Here is a 22698-nt window from a genome sequence, read left to right as displayed (position 1 = left end):
TCGGCAGCTTGGAGGAAAGGTTTCGCTTGCTCATATCACTTCCAGTTAGGTGTATGCACACGCCCTGTGCACGGCTGTCAGAAACTTTTCCCTAGCAGCTACTGGTCATGCCAGCTGTGGAGGCCCCAGAGCACCAGTATGATGTTCTATATATGACCCTCCCGGCCTAATGCCCCTTGAGTTCCTCCTTACCCCCCATGCAGTTGTTGGAACAGTGGTCTCTTGCTGGCAGGTGCTCCACTAAGCCCTAGCTCTTCCACTTATCTTTGCATAGAGTTACTCATTGTTAGTTAATTGTCTTCTTTAGTTGTTAAGTATCATCTTTAGCAATGGGGGGTGGGGGAAGACTTTCTCTTCACAGGGCTCCAGGACATGCAGCCCCAGGGCTTCCAACGCTGTAGCTCCCGCAGCAAGCCTCTGCCCATGGGCGACCCCCCCACCTCCTCTCTTTGGTGTCTGGGAGAGGCCCATCAGATCTGCAAGGCCTTGAAGCCTGGCACTAGAAAGGAGGGAGATTTGCCTGAAACAGCTCCTCCTGGAGTCTCCCCCTCTCCTCACAATGCCTGACACACATACCTCAGGTGCCTTGTCCACTCTCCCCATGGGGGTGTTACCGGCCCAGGAGGTGCTGCCCCCCCCCCCCAACCTTTACTGGCTGTGTATTTGTGCCAGGCCTGGCACCTTGTCTCCCCCCAAAATGAGTTTTAAGTGCATCATGCTACAGGGCCCAGAGGGGGGGCTCTCGGCTCGCCCCATCCCCAGAGGGCACTTGGTTAGAATCAAGGCTGGGTGCACGGGCCAGAAGTATGTTTCCCCATAAAGGAAACCTCCATTTGAGTGTGTCGGTTGCTCCGACACCACAGCTTGTGCTTACGAACTGGGGAGAGGCCTGCTAGAGCCCTTTCCTCCTACATGCCAAGGAGCAGAGATGGAGGCTTGCAGGACAGAATAAGGTGTGAGAGGCTATAGCAAGGGTAGCTTGCACCCCCCCTTGAGGAAGGCCAGGCCCTCACTCCTCCTGCCCACCCCTCTTCATTCCACTTCGTGCTGCAGACGCCTGTATCTACTGCGCCTGTTACAAATACAGGGTCACTCAGAGGCCTTGAGTCACCTCGTGGATTGGCAAGTTGCAGACTGGGCTCTGCAGAGATCTTAGGCCTGTGGTTTTCCTGCATCAAGAGTCACTTGACCCTTCCAGCCAAGCCACCTTAGGACAGCTCTCCTACAAGATGCGGCTGGTGGGTGCCACGGGGAATGCTTGTGAAGGAGGCTGAGACCCAGATAGTATCACGTTCCTCAGTTTGTTCTTCAAGCCAGAAGATTCCTCTTAGACTTACACTCAGAGCCTTTATAGGAGTGTCCCTTTAGCAAGCGAGTGGAAGCTGGATCTCGGTGCAGGAATGCAGCAATATGGGGGAGAGGGGGGTAAAGAGAAATAACATGGCTTTAAATATTTTAAGCTGGGGTAGAGTCCACTGATGAGTGGACAAGTGATGCAAAGACCCCCAGTTGGCAGAACTCAGCCCAGATGCCCATAAATAGCACAGAAGAATTTTTTATTCAACATAGTAGTGCTTGGTTACAGTTCAGTGAACAACAACAAATAGGTACATTCATTGGCCACAGCTTCCTGGTGCAACCAGCTCTCAACTGGCTGCAAAGCTGAGAAACAGTTAAACCGTTACCAAAATAAATGGAATGAAAGGCAACTATGCATATAAAAGTCATTGTACACGTCAGCTATAAATTACTTCAGTAAAACACAAGGCCGGCCCCACTCCGAGCAGTCGCAGTTCTGACATTAATGGCCATCCATACAAAGTAATAAAAAAACAAAACATTTGCTAGTCACTCACTGGTACACACTTAAGCAACGAGACTCACGGCCCTGATCTGTGATCCTAATGAGAGGAAGATCATCTTGTCGTTCTGTGCGTCAGTGCAATATGGACAATGAGCCGGTAGCCCTTTTTTTTTTTTTTTTTTTTTGGCGCAACACTCCCTTCCCTCCCAAGGAAAACTTAAAGTGCTCCTAGTGCTTTGGACTTTTTTTTGTTTGTTTTCTTTTAAGCAAGAATAGGGGCCAGTGGCTGAACTTTGCGTCTTTGGTGACTTATGGGAGGGGAAGAGAAGGGCTGCGGCTGGAGTCCAGGTCCTTAGCTAGTTTCACCATAAGTCAAGCGGCGATCAAGACAGAGCAACCGGTTACTGAATCTCACCCTAGGCAATGAGACGGGTCTTACAATGGTAGCTAAAAGAAAAGTCCTTTCTAGCTCAAGTATTTGAGCGAGAAGGATCCAGTGATCTGCCAAGAATAGTCTCCGAGCCTTTAGAGGAAAGAGCACGGGTTGCCTTGGTTTCGGACCAGTGAGCAAGAGAGTAAAATGAGGACATTAGAGAACCTGCTACACCTCGAGCCAGCTGCTCAGTTTCTGGGTGGGGGTTGTACAGAGAGAGGGGGTTCAGAAGTAACTCAGTAACAGCAAGGATGTTGATATGCTCACGTGGCGCTCAAATGTTTTCCCACACACATCCTAGGCCTGCCCCCAAGTCTCTGCTACCTTCTTTGAGAACCAAGAGTTTATTCTTGGAAAAGTGTCTGTCTGTGCGCGCGCACGCCCATCCCCCCATACAGCTGTGAGCCTGGGAATCAGCATTTTAAAGGCTCGACAGTCACTTCAGTCATGTTCCATGTGCCAGCAGTATCCCCACTTGTCTACGGGGAGAACACTTCCCCACTGTCCTACAGACTATATGGTCCTGTTCAGTCCCTCAGTGAAGTTTTATTCTAACATCAAATCTTAATTCAAGTTTAAAAACAAAGCACACCCTTGGAAAGTGCATGCAGTTGATGGCAGGAGCTGGTCCTGCTGATCAGCAACATATGCCAACCGTTTCCAGTTTAAGCTTCTAAAGGAATGCTAAAGGTGGAGAGATCCTGGGGGAAGTCTACTACAGGCTGGAGATAGCAGCTTTGCCACAGAGGCATGCTTTTCCTTGTAGGAGCTACTAATCTGTGTAAACCAACTGTGTATTTAAGAGCTCACTTTAGAGCCTAATCCAAACACCTGTGCATCCTTACGGCCACATCTCGCTTTCCTGTTTTGAATAGGGTGCTTTTAGACACAGTTAAAAAAGTGATTTAAAGGCCAACATCCTGCCAGAATAAAATCCTGGATGTTAAAACCAAACCAACCTACACCATTCCATTAAATGCTTCTCCCTCACTAGACCCACCCTCCAGTGCACGCCCTGCAATGAGATGCCAACATTTATCTAATACTTCAATGCGGGGCCCCCCCCTAGTTCAGGTCACATTGCACTACTCTTACAGTGCAGTCAGTGGAATGTCATGGGACACTTATTCCTCAAACAGTCTGAAGAGACAGGAGAACTCAGTTTTGAGACAGTCCCAAATAGTGGCATGCAGGCACCACACTGCAGGCTTCGTGATTTCGGTCAGAGAAAGCAGCCATGAAAGCAAAGAGAAGTTTTCATGTTCTAAGAATGACCTCTAGCTTATATTCAGTCAGGATAAATATAAAATTGCTGTTCTCCCTAAGGCAGATTAAGCACTGGCTCCACTAGTAAGAAAGAAGCTGGGTTATGAATGGTTTTGGGCCAAAATAAAACGCTCACGTCACTCTTATCCAGACTGACTGCGAGGTTTGCTTGAAGAAGCCACCCTGCAAGAAGCAGGCCTCATTGCCACATGCTCTCACCACGGTAACCACACTCACTCTGTTCCCTCTAGGTGGCATTTTTCTGTTTAAAAGAGCAGAGCTGGTTACTGTTCCGTGACCTTCGTGCTAGTAGAAGCCATTGAGTTCAGGCTTTTAAAGGCCTTCACAACATTCATGCTTGAAGGTAACCCACAGTCCCGGCAAGAGTGTTTTAGCAGTCCGCTGCCCCGAGGACCGAGTTAGAGTAAGCCCACATCCCCAGCAAAGAGACACTACATTTGTCTTGCGTGAATATGGCACATTATACATTAGGTAACTTTCTTCATTAGTGTAAATCCCACACAGTTTCTCTGAAGAGGGCACATTTGTCCTTGGAGCGGATCAGGTCGCAGAGTGCAGCACGGCCTGCGTATCGACGCGCCCGTCTTCACAGGATGACCGCACCGCTCCCAGCTACGGATGTGCAATTAAAAGGGGAACATGGAAGTCTGAGTGTGAGGTGTTCCTTCAGAATGTGCAGATAAAAGTGCAAATACGCATTTGATGTTGGTCTAGTGAGTCAGCTCTGGTGCTTCTAGCTGCCAATGAGCATCTTGAGAAGATTGGACCCCCCCCCCATCCCCCCAAAAAAGCTCCCAGAGATTTTTCACCTTCCCTTTGCTACACGGTACCATGAGTAACAGTTTTACATACCACACGCAGCCTAAGTCTCCAGGTCCTGGGTTACAGCTGCAAGAGAGAATGGAATGTTTGTGCAGATGGAGTTAGATGTTTGGAGAATGATCGGACTCCCACGAAAGCCGCCCCAAGAGAAGCGAATCTTGGCGGGCTCTTCAGTTCTGTGGCGTGGAGTATAAGCTGTGGTGATTGTTAGCTTCCAAATCACTACACGTGAAGAGCAGCGGGGCGGTGTCCGGCTTAGGTCCACTCAGATAGGGAATAACCGCACAGCTATCGCTCCCAGTCAGAGTGCCATACCAGCCGGAGCATGGAGGGGTAGCCAAGCTTTGGGAGAAGAATGGGAAATGCTGGTTAGAGACGGGAGTCTAGAGTTATCCCAGGATTGTGCTGTCTAGTGCTGGAGTTTTAATACAAACAGAAGTTGAAAGTAGCTTCAGCTAGGAAGCTTTGTCCAAAGCTTCAACTTTCCAGAGGTGACCAGTGATTCTGGTGCTCAAGTTGACATCTTAAAGGGCCCTTAATTTTCAGAGAGTGGGTGTCCAGCACTTAAGAGGTCAGGCCCTTTCCAATGGGTGTCATAAGCTAAGCATCTCCCTCGCCTCCCCCAAAAGCAGCTGTCAAGTGATGAAAAATTAATCATGCCATTAAATGCACTGTTAGTCTCTCTAGTTTATCAAAAATATTGAAAATAAATGGTGTTTGCTACATTTAAAATATATTAATGTCAATAAGTGTTCAGTGCTCAATTACAAATATTTGCACTGTAAAACAAAAATTTTCAACTCGCCTCATACAAGTACTGTAATGCAATACCTTCATCAGGAAAGTTGATCTTACAAATGTAGAAATAGGTACAAAAAAACTGCATCCAAAAATAAAATGAACAGTATAAAACTTTAGAGCCCACAAGTCCACTCAGTCCCACTTCTTGGCCAGCCAAATCACTCAAACAAGGTTGGTTACAATTTTCAGGCAATAATGCTGCCTGCTTCTTGTTTACATCACCTGAAAGTGAGAACAGGTGTTCGCATGGCACTGTTGTAGCTGGCGTTGCAAGATATTTAGTGCCAGAGGCACTAAAGATTCATAGGTCCCTTCATGCTTCAACCACCGATCAAGAGGACATGTGTCCATGCTGATGATGGGCTCTGCTTGATAACAATCCAAAGCAGAGTGGATCGATGTATGTTCATTTTCATCATCTGAGTCAGATGCTACCAGCATAAGGTTGAGTTTCTTTTTTCGTGGTTCGGGTTCTGACGTTTCCGCATCAGAGTGTTGCTCTTTTAAGACTTCTAAAAGCCTTCTCCACACCTTGTCCCTCTCAGATTTTGCAAGGCACTTCAATTCTTAAACCTTGGGTCAAATGCTGTGAGAGATTTCTAAAAATAGCTACATCGGTACCTTCTTTGCATTTGGTCAAATCTGTTGTGAAAGTGTTCTTAAAACCAATATGTGCTGGGTCATCACCCAAGACTGTGATAACATGAAATATATGCAGAATGCATGTGAAACAGAGCATGAGACATACAATTCTCTACCGAAGGAGTAGAGTCACAAGTTTAATTGATGCATTTTTTTTTTAAATGAGCATCAGCAGCATGCAAGCATGTGCTCTGGAATGGTGGCTGAAGTATGAAGGCGCATACGAATGTTTAGCATATCTGACACGTAAATACCCTGCAATGCCAGCTACAGAAGTGCCATGTGAATGCCTGTTTTTCACTTTCAGGTGATCTTGTAAATAAGAAGCAGGCAGCAGTATCTCCCATCAATGTAAACAAACTTGTTTGTCTTAGCGATTGGCAGACTAAGGAGGAGGACTGAGTGGACTTGTAGGCGCTAAAGTTTTACACTGTTTTGTTTGAGTGCAGTTATGTAACCAAACTGCAGATTTTCCCTTTCATGATAGAGATTGCACTTCAGTACTTGTATGAGGTGAATTGAAAAATATTTATCATTTTTACAGTACATACATTTGTAATAAAAAATATTGAGTTCTGTGCACTATTCTGTGTTGTAATTAAAATAAATATTGAAAATGTAGAAATTAAATATTTTGGATGTTTTTCAAGTGGTAGTCTATTGTTATAAATGCGATTAATTTTTTTAATCGTGATTAATTTTTTGGAGTTAATCATGTGAGTTAACAGCAATGAATTGACAGCCCTAAAATAAAGCCAATATACCTAAGTTCACTTGTCACTTCTAGGACTGTTGGTATTTCTAGAGCACCCATCACACCAAGATGAGCTCAGAGAAATGCCTGGACCTCAGCCTGAGAAAACTACAGCTCCACTAAGTTTTCATACATCTTGTGTTTCAAGATTGTTATACAGCAATAATTGTTACTCCAGGAAAAAAAACAGAACAAACCAAAACCAACCCCACCCCCCACACACACACACTTTACCCAGGACTTTCTGCAGCTTGCAAGTCTTCACCAGGAAATCAGCAGTTTTTAGTTTACAGGTACACATCCCTGTAAACCTCTATGCATTTTAACAAAGACTCCTCTTCTCTGACTTCAAGCACACTAGAGTGGCCTGATTTTCAATGGCGGTTAGCACCTGTAGCTAAAGTCCATGATTTCCACCAGGGTAAGTTCAGATCTCAGGTCCTTAGTGCAAGCCAAAGCTTACGTTACGAACTGCCTTATTTATCTGGTCTACCGGTTCTAGGCCCCTTTGCTCAGAAAGATTCTTTGGCTTAAAAGAAGAGCAGGAGTTGGTTGCTCTGTAGACATTGTTTGTTGCTCACACGCGAGAGTCGAATGGTGATTCTGAATATCCGAACAGCTCCCAACCTACCTTCCTCCTTCTCTCGCACCAAGTCTTGGCAAATCATCGTCACTGTCGTATCGCCTTGGATTGTCAAAGAAGTACGCTCTGGAGCTATAACTATGACTGTTCACCATGCCAGCTGGTGTCTGTTGATAGAGGGGGGAAGTTTGTTTTTTTAAAAAGCACCCAATTGTTTCTAGAGATTATGTAGTGGAAAGAGCTATTTAGTTAGAGTAAATCAGACAAGTTTCATGTGCAAAGAACAACTTGAAAAAGATCTTAACCCTAGAGCACTTAGTTCATATCCTACCAAGTTCTGAGTTAACCTCTGGGCCCGGAAGAACAGCACCACAAAACTGGTTGGCACAAGCTCCCAGAGGAAGAGGACTACTCCAAACACCACATATTCTTCACCACTGACTTCTTCTGCGTGCATCTGGAAACACAGGGGTTATGGTTAAACATGGAGGGTTTTGTTTTTAAAACAGCACCCCCCCCCCCCCCAAAAAAAAAAAAAAAAAAAAAAAAAAAGATTTACCCCAGAGTGATGGGATTCCAAGAAATAGACTAGGATGCAGTGCATGGAAGCGCTTCTAGATTTCAAATCTAGAAAGATTTCTGATTAGCATTGCATACCACAGTTCCCAGACTGGCTCAGATCAGTGGTCCAGTTAGGGCAGTATCTTGCCACTGAGTGGCCAGTACCAGCTGCTACAGATTTCAGCTGAGAGCTTCCATGTCAAGCCTACTCAGGTTTCGGGGGGTGACGGCGCTAGTTCCTTAGTGTAGAAAGTGGACCCCGCACCAATAAGAGCAAGGGTTCCATGTCAAGTCAGACATCTTACAGAATGTTTCTAGATTATGGGGTGGTATACATGGGTGTGAGCCTCCCATGTATACAGTGATGTGGCAGCTATTATCCCATTACCACCATTGACTCTAGGGCAGAGGGTATGACAGACAGATGTGCTCTATACATCTCCACCGTGGGTTCAGACAACCCTGGCTGGTCACAGATGCTCAGGATCTAGACTGACCTACCGGTCACATGCCATTACACCAGCTCTACAGGTGCGCACTCACCATTAAGAGGGTGCAGTTCGGGGTCCAATTAAGATCTCATTGATGTTTAATCTTGTGCACCTGGTCAGTATTTAGATACTTGGCAAGCAAATCCCATTTGCTGCATCTTACTGTTATGGCTAGTAACATGCTAGTGGCAGTTACGTGGAGTAGGAAGGTATGGTAGTTGTCACCACAGAGATCTAACATTTAGAAGCACTTGTGACAAATAACCCCCCAAATTAAAGGAGCCTAAGTAGCGAGGGGCAACCATCATATTTCCCCAGATATGGCAGCTCTTTTAATGTATTAGCATCAGGTGTGAGTTACGTGGGCTGCCCTTTGAGTCTTCAGGGTCAAGCTCCTCCATAGACATGTCTAGTTGTAGATAGCGGATGTGTCATATTAAGCATTACATTCCTATTAGAAGTGACTGTTTTCAGTGAGTCTCAGGAACTGGAATACGAGAGCTTTTTAGAACACTGCTACAGCATCTTTAGTGAGATCCCACACACCCAGAACATAGATTTCTCCCTGCAGAAGCCACGTTCTGGATTTGAGACACCCCCGCCACCCTCCAATGCCCACCCGTTAATATTATTAATTACCTTATCTGAAAGGTTGTCCCAGCCATAATTAAATGGACTAGGAACATTCTCCGGAGATATAGCCACTGCTACTAGGTTATAGCAAGCCCTTGAAGAGTACAGAAGAACAACTACTGAACCGACAAGGAGAGCCTGGCAGACAGATGTGCCCTAAGAACAGGGGAGGAAGCGAGATACGTTAAAAATCTGATAGGCTGTTACACAAATCTTCCCATAAAAATAGTAATTTTATGCACAGCAAGTCATGCATGCATGATCGGACCCAGAACATCTACACAGAACTATGCCCTCACTAAGATATTTAAAGCTAGGTGTAAAGAACCTCATCCTGAGCTGGCGGTGAGTTGACTGCAATCATCCAGTTTCACATGGCTGTTTCTTACCGACCATAAGGAAGAGAAGTGGAACCTTGCCAACCAAGTGATGGAACCACAGGGAGGATTAGCCCAATAGTGGGTCCCAGTTCCATAGTGGTTATTTTTGCAAGCAGACAATTACACAGACTACGTGGCTGGACAGCTACAGCTTAGTTATACCAAAATACAGGTTGGGTTTGGTCTTCATTTATGGTGCTATGTTGCCACTAACTTGAGGTGTGAAGCCCAGTGATTAGTCAACAGCTGTCAGTGTGAAAGCCCCAGTATTACATTGGTTGGTGAGTACAGCACACGTGGCAGAGAGGGCTGGAGTTTTGATGTAGCAACAGCCTTTTGTGAAGTTGTTCAAGTGAGAGAAGCCTTGGTGTACTACTGATTCGGAGCAATTCCCAGAGCAAGGAGCTGGGGGGGGGGGCGGGTGGCAAGAGGAGAGAGAGAGAGAATATGAACGTCAGTGGAGGACAAATTCTACTTCCAGATTTCAGAACACGCTCGCAGAGGCAAAGTAAACCAATCCTGCGCAGAGGAAGTCAGTACATCTCTGAAGGCTATTTAAATTCAAGTTCATGCAACTGTGACTCCTGCCTGATCATGCTGCAGAGCCAAAAACAACAGCACAGAGCCCTGATGGTCAGATATTGCAACTTGCTGAAACGCCCATGTCCATTTTCCCCGCATACAAAAGTGACTTGCCAAACGTGTCGTTGAGACCCAGAATGTTCAGCCAGAAGCTACAGTTTAGTTCCACCTTTTCCTTGTTTTGCAGCACAAGGCCGTTCTCAAGGACTGGAGAAGCTTCTGGCAGTTTAACTGACCCCAAATAAACTTGGGCTATTTAGCGCCTGCCCCCTTGACAATTCACACATCTCAGGAAGATACACATGGGCAGTTTTGGGGGAAGAAAATGGGACGCCATCAGGAACTACATGCACTACTGAAGATAGACTGGGTGGCGTAGCCTGGTATAGTCTATGTAGTGTCTTCAGTGTGCTGAGCCCATTAGACAAATATGGGGCAAGGCCCCCAAGTCATGGACTCTGCTGGAGATAGAGGGGGGTCAGCAAGTAAGAGATCCCCTTCTCCTATGCAAGTTCAGCCCAGGCAGCAGAAACGCCTAAGGCAGAGGAGACAGGCTGGCATTTTACTGGGGCAGTAGTTTAAAGCCTGTTAGGTCCAGACCACGTGCAGGAAAGCTCAAGTGGTCACCGTCCATAATTCCAAGGACGAGGAAGCGTCTCCTACCAGCCCATAATGTAGACATGGATCTAGAAAAGCGACTCAGACATAAGAGCCATTGCCTTGGGCAGAGTAGCTTTGTTGAGCTACAGGAGCCCAGGCTCCCAGTTTGGCCACACACAGGAGCTGCCAATTCCTGATCCCTAGTATTCAGGCCCAGCAACATCCTCATCCCTTCTTTGAAGAGGGGGCGAATGCTGCCCAGCATTGTTTGGGTCAGTGGAGACTGATAGGGGCTTTGCAGAACCTGGACAGAGCATGGTCACCATGGGCAAAACAGAGAGATAGTTCTCTAGCCCCACCTGCAGTAGAGGCAACGCTGCCTTTCATCAGGCCATCAGCATGGGATTGGAATTCTGGCTCCAATAGTAACAAGAGCCCAGGGCTCCTGCAATGGAGAGAGACCAAGCCTGGCCCAGAACAGATTCTAGATCTACAGAAGAGCCCAGTACTTGGGGTAGGAGCTTCTGGACGTTGCACCCTTTCCAGTTCCTGACATGGTCCCTCAAGTGGTGGAGGTCACGGCCAGGTGAGGAAAGGAGAGCGTTTCCCTGATCTTGAAGGGCCACTGAAGCTAACAGGCTCAGTGCTCCCAGCTGATGGAATGTGGGTACATCTATACATCCTTTGGTCTGGTCTGGAAAAGGCAGGGAGAGGGGGGAACCCCAAACCCATAGTTAAGCCCATATGGGGATGCTACATGTAATGGAGTGGGATACTGCTTCTGACACAAAGTGATGTAGGAGAAAGCCAGCTTACAATAGACCACCAGAGTTTTATTACTAGACTGGGTTGCTAGTGGATCTGGTTTATGAGGGGGTCACATTAGCAGAAGACTGCAGTTACTATCAAATGCCTCGACATTACATCACTTTGGTGTCAGACAGCAACACACCATTAGTACCAGATCTTGGCTCTGTACTAAACAAGTGATTTAAGAGACACTCAGTGCAAAAATAAAAAGGGATCCAGTATCTGAGTTATAATGATCTTCTCTTGCACCAACAGATCTCCTGCAAGCACAAACCCAAACTGAAGAAGCCAAACTGAAAAAAAGGAGTTTTACTAGCTCCAGGCTAGGACCATCCTTTTGTTCTGTGTTTGCAGAACATCTTGTATGATGGGGTCATGGTCTTGGACCTGCACCCCCATGGACTGAAGTAAATCATTTCAGTGCAGTTTAGAGAGCGTTTACCCTACCTTTGACTCGAGGTAGACGTTTGCCGATGACATTTTTGCAAGTTTGCACATACAACAAGCTAATGAAATGGCACAAAGAATGAAGAGACTGTCGTTGATTAGTGCCCGAACAAATACTGTCCATCTCAGCCGACTCTCTGGGACATCTCCATGGATAAGCATTGCACAAGTTAAATTCACAACAAGAAAGAGAAGGCTTGTAAATATGGAGCCCAGATACAACAGGACCCTGGAAAAGGAAAGAGACAAACTGAGCAAAACAGTCTGAAGAAGTCTCTACCACCACATCATCTCCCTTGTTCTCTATCAGTTCATTTCACTCCCAGCATTGCTCTTCATTTGCTATAACTCAGTAGGTTAGCAAGTGTGAAAGGTCAGTTATGTAGACAAGGAATTAGGGAAGCCATTTAGAAGGCCAGTTTAAGTTGCTTAGTTGGCATAATGCTGGTATTTAAAAAAATCACTCAGTTGGTAGAAGCTTGCAAGGAATCATGAGTTACAAGATTCCTGTCTATCTTAAAGTTGCAAGATAAACCTTTATTGTTCTAACTTAGATTTAATCTAAGTTGAGAGTCAGCCCAACCGCCACCAGCCTTGGTGAAAATAAGTGGCTGCAAATACAGTAGAATCCACACACTGTCCATTGAAAGTTTGTCTCCTGACAGGTCCGTTAGACCCATAGGTCAAGAACTAACGGTCACTGTTTGAAGTCCCCCCTTCCATACAGAAGGATGTATTATTAGAATGACTTAACACACAGGCTTGAGCAACAGGAGTGGCTGGTGTGTTGTGATCCCTAGCTTATGAACCCATGCTGTGGGCCTCTCGTGATGCCCACAGCATAAGCCAGACCCCCCCCCCGCCTTCACTGGTTTATGGTTAGATAGGATGGGGGTGAATCCCAGAAACATTCTACTATGGTTCTCAGCCTCGTCATGTGCTAGAGCACCAATAGCCTCCCATGAATTACAGAAACACGAGCTAACACTCAGCTGCAACAGCACTGCTCATTCTAGACCCTTAGGCTGCGTCTACACAGCAGCTAAGACACTGGCAGCTGGCACATGCCAGCTGACTCAGGCTCATGGGGCTGTTTCATTGCTGTGTAGATGTGGGAGCTCCAGCTGGAGCCCAGGTTTTAGGATTCTGTGAGGTGGGAGGGCCCAGAGCTTGGGCGCCTGCCTGAGCCTGGATGTCCACACAGCAATGACGCAAGCTTGCAGGGTTCAGCTTGTGGGGCTGAGCCAGCTGGCACTGGCCAGACATTTTGTTTTTCCATTGCTGTGTAGATGTACCCTTAGCACCAATGACAGCCTCCCTGCAAGAGCGAGTGAGCGAGTGCGTGGGGTGGGGGCGGGGTGCGCAAACCAGGAGCTCTAGCATCTCCCAGATGGGTACAATCGAGTTCTTCACCTCCAGACCCAGGTAGGCACCCAAATGTAATCGTCAGGTTGCCTAGTGACTAGCCCACAACTTCTTCAGGGCTTTGCTTTCCTCACTGTGCACTGAGGCAACGGAATTAATCTCGGTTTTGTCTCTTACCCAGATGTTGTTTAACAAACAACGCTATTGCTATGAAGTTTGAAATCTACCAAATGCTACATTCAGACACTGACTATCTTTCATATATGCTGTACTGTTAATACACCCAATGAGAGCACGTTTGGGGACAGGCAAGAGGAGTAGTCACTTACTTGTACTTATTGAATTCTGCTGCACATTTGACTTTGAATATAACCTACAAAAGGAAGAGTGGAAAGTTATTGTAACACGCCTACAGTATATGTTACAGTTCACTTTATAGTTACATTAGAAGGGATTCCGCTCAGCAACAGAGCAGAAGAGGGTTGGGTTTTTAGTTCTGGTAAGTGACCATCTAGTTCTCCATACTCCATTTGTAGCCTGCAACCATTTGCTACATAGAAAACTGACCCCTTCTGCGAGGTGGACTGAGTGTCATGAGAGTTTAGTCCAAGCAAAACTGTTTTAGTAGCTAAGCAAGTAATTTATGAATCCAGTTATTCTTTGGGCAATAACTGCCCCCTTTGATAAGAGGCTTTGCTCCGAAGGACTTTACTGATGACCAAATCGCACTCTCCTTGTAGCTGAATGGGAGCTACATTGTTCGGCAAAAGAAAGTTTGTTTTGTGACATGCTCTTTGTATTGAATGTTTTAGGCCTTCAGTCATGTTGAATTTAATTTCTTTATTAAAGAAAGGGCTTTAGCTGCTATTCTTAAATTAGACATTAGAGGGCTGTTTCTGGTTAGCCTTTTATATTTGATGTTAGAACTTAGAGAACTATATTGCAATAGAGTATGTGCACATTTGCTTCTGGGTTTCTTCGCCCTGGCAGAAGCTCAGCTGGCTATATTTGCTTAACAATGATTCACCATATATTTGAAGAAATTCTTCAGAGGGCTGAAGTCCCAGACATGCTGAATTCTGCAGAGTGGAGGATAGATTTACAAAATTTCATATGACTAGAAATGTGACAAAAAGTCAGCAGCTCACGTGATGGGTCATGTCACTCTTTGGAGCAGCTCTTCAATTGGGAAGGGAGCAGTATGGGCATGTTGAGGCTATAAAGCACCTCTCCTTCTTAAAAAGGGAGAGGAGTACATGTGACATACCTGTACCCTGGTGTCACCCCTGCCCTGTAACCCTGAGTACCTTACAATGCCTTGCTGAAGTAGCTCCCATCTGGACTGCTCACAAGTAGCCTTCCAGCTTGCAAGCCACACCCTGAGCGTCTGTAACTGCAACCTGCAAGTTACACCCTGCTTCTCACCAGCCTGGGTTATATTGAAGGGTGACCCCAGCATACCCCCAGTCACGTATGCCCTGTATTGCCCAGCCCCCTTTGACAGTACAAAGTGTTTTAACTTAATTATTCCTTTGAGTGAATAATAGGCATATAACTTGTTACCCAGACACTTCAATTTAAACACACTGGATTAGATAAAACAGTAAAACAAGTTTATCATCTACAAACATTGAGTAAAAGTAACGATGCACCAAAAAAAAAAAAAAAAGTCAGAAACTGTTACAAGAAATACAAAGACAAGTAGTTTACTAATACCTAACTAACAAACTAGATCAGAGTCAAGCAAAGTTTCTCACCACATGCTTTCAGCAGTCTTACTGAAGGAACCCTGTCGGTCAGGACCCCTGCCCCAGAGTTCAAGGCTTGCTTTCTTTGTCACTTCAGCTGCACAGAATGTGATGGGCAGGGAGATGAGAGATGGTGCCTTGGGGTGTTTGTCCCTCCTTTTTATAGTTTCTAGCTGGGAAGTAGGAGACAAAGTCTATGTGGAAGGATGTTCCCTGCTGGCTTATTCCGTTTGAGCTTTCTTTGTTTCCCTCCATGTTTGAGTACTCTGTTTACGGCTTAAAATGCAAATTAAGCAGAGCACACCTTGCTTTGTTTAGGACAAAGCAGTTTCCCCAACCTCAGTTTGGGCAGGGTTGTGAGGTTTGGAACATGTGCTGACATCACCACAGGCATATTTTATAACTTCACATAAAAATGTGTGGCAATATTGTATCAGCATGATACTGACCAGCAAATGAGTTTTCAAAGGATACCTTACAAGACATACTATTGTAGTAACTTTTTGTACAGGATGTGTAGGGTGACCACCTGTTCTAACTGGGTGGGACAATCCTGAAATTCAAGTCCTGGTCAGAATCACTCCAGGACAGCATTTGATCTGGATTCCCTGTGGTACTGCTTCATACCTGTCTGAGGTTCAGGGGTGGCACCAGCTTCTTCCCAATGGGGGGGGCTGAGGTGGGCCTTTGCCCCTCACTCTTCCCCTGTCCCCCCCCAAAAAAAGCCCCATCCCCTGGACAGGCTGGAAGCCAGGCCATGGTAAGAACCTCCCAGGCAGCCTGCTGTGGGGAGCCCTGGATCCTCTTCCTGCCCTGCGCAGAGGGCCAGGGTGCCCAAGAGCAGCCCTTGACAATGTGCTAAAACAGAGGCTAAAGAGGCTCTCGTATTGAGGTGCTACTTGGTGTCAAGATACAAGACTTGGTCCTTTAGTTTGGAACACACCCACGCACCTCCTGAGAAGGCAGATTCGCTACCACTTGCTCAGCAAAGAGGTTAGAAGTCAGGAGGGAGTCACTCCATCTAGATCAAGTGTCCACTGCGCTTCAAACTGCTGTGAGTAATCCTCACACGGTGCTGACTAATGCTTCCACTGTCTTTACCAAGGACTTAGGCAGGGTTTGAACTTCAGTGAAGCTGGCACCTAGACCTTATAGGATTCTAAGGGTACAGGAACCAGACAGACAAGTCTCCGGCTACTGAGATGCGAGAGACAAGAACATTGTGACCTTCCTATCTCTTAATCCAGTGACGTTAACTGGTAACGGCCTCAACATAGCTAGCAAGTGGAATGGCTGCTACTCGCATTCAGGCTGTGCGGGTTTGCAACACATCACTACTTTACGTACTTTCATTATTCGTACACTGAAGCAGTCGGAGGAGAAACACTAGTTCAGTCTTTGGAGAGCACTGGCTGTTGCTTATGAGTATTTACTGGGCTAGGCTGGCAAGGAAGGGTTCTGAAACAGAGTCACACTCATACGGTCTCAGGATTTCTGAAGCCAAGGTGGCAAGTTTGATGAGGTAGCACAGCTTTGAAGAAAGCTTGGCATGGTTTTGCTGAAGGACTGGGAGTAAGAGACACTACGAGTTCCAGCAGACACTTGCCCTTGGATCTCAAAGCCGTTGTAGGGTCATTGCCCAAGGGCAGATGCTCAATTTCTCCCACTGCTGCAGGAAGCTAGACTGAAAAGCTAAGCTCCTACAGCTGCCACATCAGTGTTTTGTGGCTGATGAACTGCAGTTTGCTGCTAACTGCAACATTCTGACCGGATGTCTCCCTCCACATTCACATCTGACCCATTGAACCTGCCAGTTCACGTTTTGAGAGGCTTCAGAATACCGAGTTTCAGCAACTACAGACAGTAAAAGGCTTCCAGGAAACCTTTGCCACGATGAAATTGCCACTTGCACTCATGCCTGACACTGTGTCCAATCCAATATGGCAATTCCTGAGGTCTGTCTAGTAGAGTATCCCATCTGACAGTGGCCAGTACCAGACTCTTCAGAGGTGAAGATACCACACAGTAGGCAAATGTAGGATAATCTGTCCCCGCCCCCCCCCCCCATAGGCCTAATAGCGACTGGCTTAAGACCACCAACAAAAGTTCAACTTATTTTTGAGACTAGATATTTTTGCCTCCCAATCCATCCTGAAAAGCTGTTCCCCCACCATGCTATTGGCAGTGCAAGGGCTTTTTCCATATTCCTCCAAGCTGTGACTATTGCTGGCAGATCAGCAGGACATTGGGCTCATTCTCAAAGCTAGCCCACTACGCTGGGGATTTTCTGGTTTTGAAAACACTAAGCGGGACATCAAGATGAGTGAACTGGAGAAGTCCATGGTTAGTGAGCGTTCGTGTATCCTGGACATCACCCTGAATGACTATTCTGAAAGGCACAAGTCAACAGAGCTCAGACCTGATTTAAGAGATTAAAGTAGAAAAGAGTTTTTGGCTTGTGTTTTTTTCCCCCAGCACACTTCGCCACACAAAAATCCCCTGCACTCCCAGTGGAAGTGAGCCATTGATGGTGGGTAAGAAAATGTCTTGTTTATCTTGATCTAAAGCATCTATTTCTTAGTACTTAATTGGCTGCACTAGGCAGCAGGTTCCCTGCCCATGACACAAGCATTAAAGTGATCGCGTTAAAAGTTGCCAGAGCATCCCAAAGCTCTGGGATCCTTGTTCAGCTGCTGCCATGAGAAGTTGAGGATGAGCATGCAGGACCAGTACTTAATTTTGCTAGCCCTGAAATATTTGTAATGATCAATAAGCCTTGGCAGGAAATATCTGACTTAATAAAAGCCACCATCATCATCATCATGTGTTCCGTCTCACCGCCTCGATGCCAATTCTGACAGTTTAGGCAAGCAATAGCTTATTACTAGAGCAGGGGTCAGCAACCTATGGCACGTGAGCTAATTTTTAATGGCACGCTGGGGCCTGCCGGGACCCCAGGGTGCCACTAAAAATCTTGCCGACGCGGCAAGCTGCAGGGTCCGCACTCCCGAGCCGGAGCGCCGGGCCCAGTGCAGGAAGCCGCTGGCCCCTCCCCCCGCCTTCCCCTGGAGCCCTGCCGCCCAGCTGCCACGCCCAGCGCTCTGGGGGTCAGGGCTGGGCGCTCCCACGGGGCAGCGTTTGGCTCCATGGGGAGGGCTCCCCGCTCATCCGGAGCCCTGCCACCGCAGGCAGCCCTGCCCTGCCCCTCAGAGCGCTGCACGTGGCAGCAGGTCTCCGGATGAGCGGGGAGCCTCATGGTAAGGGGTCCGGGTCGGGGGGGGAGGGGGAGGAGTGGTTGGATAGGGGTGGGGACAGTCAGGGGACAGGGAGCAGGGTGGGTTGGATGGGGGGGGGTGGGATCCTGGGGGGGGGGGTGAGGGGTAGGGGTCTCTGGAGGGGGCAGTCAGGGAGTGGGGGGAGGGTTAGATGGGGCATGGGAGTCCTGGGGTCTGGTGGGGGGTGGATAGAGGTCAGAGCAGTCAGGGGACAGGAAGCAAGGAGGGTCCTGGGGAGACAGTTAGCGTGGGGGGGGGATCTCTGGAGGGGACGATCAGGGGACAAGGAGCTGTGGGGGCTGGATGATTTGGGAGTTTGGGGGGGCATCAGGAGGTAGGGGTGTTGGGACAAGGAGTGGGGGGTTGGGGGTTCTGGGGGTACAGTCACCCAGCCCTCTGCCCCGAGCCCTGCACCCCCACAGCCTGTCCAGGCCCCTGTCCCGAGCCCTCTGTTGACTCCTTCACCCCCCCCTGCATGACCCCAGCCCTGACTCTGGCACCCCCCACATACCCAGCCCCCCTACCCTGACACCTGCACTCCCCTCACATGTGCCTAGCCCTCTGCCCTGACTCTGGCACCCCCCACATCCCCTGCACCCCCACTCACATTCCCACCTGCACCCCTCACACCAAATGGGAGCTACCCAGGTAAGTGCCCCACACCCAAACCTCCTGCCCCAACCCTGAGCCCCCTCCCCCATTCTAGCTCCTGGCCCGACCCTTCACCCCCAGCCCTGTGCTTGGTCCACTCCCACCCTCAGCTCAGTGCAGAGAGAGGAAGAGAATGAGCCAGAACCAGGGAGAAGGTAGGTACCCACTGTATGTGGGCAGGGCCGGGACCCCAGACGGGCAGCAGGCTGTGCGGGGCTGGCAGCCGGGACCCCAGACGGGCAGCGGGCTGAGCGGCTCAGCCCACTGACGTCCAGGGGTTCCGTCCGCCGGCTCCTGCCAGCTGGGATCCCAGCTGCCGGACCCGCTCAGCCCGCTGCCGGTCTGGGGTCCCGGCCCTGCCAGCCCTGCACAGCCCGCTTCCCGTCTGGGGTCCCGGCTGCCAGCCCCTTCCCAACTAGGGTCCCGGCCGCAGGCCCCACTCAGCCCACTGCCAGCCTAGGTGAACAGAACCCCAGACCAGCAGTGGGCTGGTGGCGTAAGATCAACATTTTAATTTAATTTTAAAGGAAGCTTCTTAAACATTTTGAAAACCTTGTTTATTTTACAATACAACACTAGTTTGTTATATAATATATAGACTTAGAGAGAGAAACCTTCTAAAAAACATTAAAACGTATGACCGGCACACGAAATCTTAAATGAGAGTGAATAAATGAAGACTCGGCACACCGCTTCTGAAAGGTTGCCGGCCCCCGTACGAGAGGCTTTATACTCTTTGCAAACCCCTGACACGTTATCCAGTAGGCTGCCATCTAGAAGAGGGTCTTTGCTAACAGGGCACATAGGGATTAGGGTGAGCAGAAGGAGGAATGGTTCTAGCCCCCAGAATGACAAGTTTTACCCCGCAAGATTAAAGGGTGGAATTGCAGAGCTCTCAGCACTGGCCGAACTCTGCTGCCCTTGTACTCAATGGTAAAAATTCCATCAATTTGGATGGGAGCTAAGTCGGGCCAGCGACAAGCGCTCTTGGGGGAGGGGAGGGCCGAGAAGGAGGGAGAACAAACCCTAGGAGGCCAAGAGAGAATGATCAGCTTCTTGAGCTGAATGGGGAATCCTGCCTCATAGTGCAAATTTACTGCACAGCAAGTCAGGGGCTGGGGATTCAGGGGTTCCTTGATGCAGCAGTGATAGAGCTGGTGAATTGCTGCTAATTTGATTCACTGGTCACTAGCACTCCTACCCCATCCAGTGGCGCAAGCAGTGCAGCAGCTACTTGCTGTGTTTGGACCAGCAGGCCTATGGGAGAGGAGGAGCAAGAACATTTTCACATCCTCCCCTAACATCCAGCAGAATCCTTCGGAGCAGCTAGGCTGCGCACCAGTTGTGCTCTAGGGGCCGGGGAAGGAACACACGATATTTGGGCCTTAGACAGTTCACACCCGTCCTTCCAGAGACTGCAGGCTCAAGAAGAAAGCAACACATTTGGAAGGATATTAGGGTTGCAGAGGACTCCAGTTATACAATGAGAGCTTGAAAGCAGCCAGAACTGACAGGTCGACTTCCAATTTTCCAGAGAATATTTCCCCACTTTCCCTTGGCAAGTGGATTTGTCAAGCCTTTGATGGGTGGCTGCTCATAGACTTTAGATGATCACGATGGTCCCTTCTGACCTTAGTCTGACCACTTGCGCATTGCAGGCCATAGAACCTCACATACCCACTCCTGTAATAGGCCCCTAACCCCTGGCTGAGTTACTGAAGTCCTCAAATCATGGTTTAAAGACTTCAAGTTACAGAGAATCCACCATTTACACTACATTAAAACCAGCAAGTGAGCCCTGCCCCGGGCTGCAGAGGCAGGCGAAACCCCCCAGGGTCTCTGCCAAATCTAACCTAGGGGGAAAGTCCTTCCCAACCCCAAATATGGTGATCAGTTAGACCCTGAGCCTGTGGGCAAGACCTACCAGCCAGACACCTGGGAAAGAATTCTCTGTAGTAACTCAATGTCCTGTCTCCAGCAGCTGGGAATTTTTGCTACTGGTAGTTGCCAATGGGCCATATGCCATCACAGGCAGTCCTGTCATACCATCCCCTCCATAAATGTATCAAGCTCAGTCTTGAAGACCGTTAGGTTCTGGAACAGCCTCCCAAGGGGAGCAGTGGGGGCAGAAAACCTTCACTCCTCTGATGGTTAGAAACCTTCACCTAATTTTGAGCCTAACTTGTTGATGGCCAATTTATATCCATTTGTTCTGAAGTCCAGATTGGTGCTTAACTTAAATAACTCCCCTCTCTCCCTGGTATTTATCCCTCTGATGCATTTATAGAGAAGGCATCTCCCCTCAACCTTCTTTTGGTTGGGCTAACCAAGCCAAGCTCTTTTGAGTCGCCTCTCAGAAGATAGTTTTCTGTTCCTTGGATCATGCTAGTAGCCCTTCTCTGCACCAGTTCCAGTTGGAATTCATCTTTCTTAAACACGGGAGACCAGAATTGCACACACTGCTCCAGATGAGGTCTCACCAGCACCTTGTGTAATGGTACTAACACTTCCCTGTCTCTACTGGAAATACAGTCCTAGGATGCATCAGGCAAGGTATTAGTCTTTCACAGCTGCATCACATTGATGGTTCATAGTTATCCTGTGGTCAACCAATACACCCAGGTCTCTCTTCCTCTGTCACTTCAAACTGAAAAAAGTCTCCAGTTTATAGGAAAAAATTCTTCTTTGTTCCTAAATGCATGACCTGACACTTTGAATTATTAAATTTCACCCCATTTCTATTACTCCCAGTTCTCGTAGGATATTCTGATCCTTCTCCATATTGGCAATAACTCCCAACTTTGGGTCATCTGCAAGTTTTATTAGCACACACCCACTTTTGTGCCAAGGTCAGTAATAAAAATGTTAAATAAGACAGGTCCCCAAGACTGATCCCTGAGGAATTCCACTAGTAACCTCCCTCTAGCCTGAGAGTTCACTTTTCAGTATGACCCGTTGTAGCCTCCCCTTTAACCAGTTTGGTATCCACCTTTCAGTTCTCACATTAAGTCCCATCTTCTCCAATTTAACTAATAATTTCTCAGATGGAACTGTATCAAATGCCTTATTGACATCCAGGTTGATTAGACTGATCACATTTCCCTTTTAAAAAAAAAAAACCAAAGACACAGTTACCTTCTCAAAGAAGATCAGGTGGATCTGGCATGATCTACTTTTTGTAAAACCATGTTCTATACCCTTAACTATTTTCCCTTTCAAAATTTGTTTCAAGACCTTGCATACAATTGGAGATCAATCTAAAAGGCCTGTAGTTTCCCAGATCACTTTCCCACCTGCTTCTTACAAATAGGAACTAGATTAGCAATTAGCAGTCATAGTATACCACCCCCGAGTTCAGATTCATTCAAAATCCTTGCAATTGGGTTTACAATTCCATGTGCCAGTTCTTTTAATATTCTTGGATTGAGATTATCCAGGTCCCCCAGTTCCGTCCCATTAAACTGTTTGAGTTTGTCAAAGTAGCATCTGAGGTGAAAGTCAAAGTAATTCCAAGCCTCCGCCACATTCAGATCCTTGTTCTTTGATCCAGTCCTCTTCCCTAACTAATTCCCTTAAATTTTTTAAGGTTAGCTTTTTTTTTTTTTTTTTTTTTTTTAAATCAAGGACCCTTGTTGCAGACCTATTTTTGTTTATCCTTCCATTTAGTTTAAATGGAATTAGGTCACGATTACTAGAACCAAGGTTTTCCTCTACATCAAGTTCTTCTATTAGGTCCTCACCACTACCAAATCTAAAATGGCATTACCTCTTGTTGGTTCAGCAACTATTTGGTAAAGAAATCCATCAGCTATTACATCCAGGAGAATCTGGGCCCTTCTATTAGTAGCACTTGTCCTCCAATCTATATCTGGGAAGTTAAAGTCTCCCATAATCGCACAATTCTGAGAGGAAACTGCACCATCTACTCAAAAAACTCCCTGAAGCAGCACAGGAACAATTCTACACAGACACACGCCTAGAATACACCTGGTCAGGGCTCTATATGCTACCCAAGATCCCAAAACCTGT

General features: G+C 47.3%; 1 protein-coding gene across 3 annotated transcripts in view; it reads right to left on the bottom strand.

Annotated features, from left to right (window-relative positions):
- The window catches only part of GPR137C (G protein-coupled receptor 137C), a 63600-nt gene that overhangs the window by 32559 nt on the left and 8343 nt on the right, over positions 1 to 22698 (bottom strand). Inside the window, exons 2-8 of one of the 3 annotated variants that reach the window (XR_006578898.1) lie at positions 13325 to 13368; positions 11631 to 11859; positions 8818 to 8967; positions 7458 to 7583; positions 7175 to 7293; positions 4377 to 4688; positions 1538 to 4136 (exon numbers count right to left, since the gene is read on the bottom strand). Coding sequence is in view for 1 of the 3 variants with exons in the window: in XM_045013904.1 (XP_044869839.1) it covers positions 4517 to 4688; positions 7175 to 7293; positions 7458 to 7583; positions 8818 to 8967; positions 11631 to 11859; positions 13325 to 13368 (840 nt within the window). In the remaining 2 variants the exon portion in view is untranslated. Of the gene's footprint in view, positions 1 to 1537; positions 4689 to 7174; positions 7294 to 7457; positions 7584 to 8817; positions 8968 to 11630; positions 11860 to 13324; positions 13369 to 22698 lie in introns of those variants that run through there. The other 2 variants (XR_006578899.1, XM_045013904.1) reach the window with 2 other exon arrangements.

Source organism: Mauremys mutica, chromosome 4 (genome assembly GCF_020497125.1).
Source record: "Mauremys mutica isolate MM-2020 ecotype Southern chromosome 4, ASM2049712v1, whole genome shotgun sequence".
NCBI lineage: Eukaryota > Metazoa > Chordata > Testudines > Geoemydidae > Mauremys > Mauremys mutica.
Note: the sequence above shows the minus strand (reverse complement) of the source record. Positions and strands in the feature narration are given on the sequence as shown.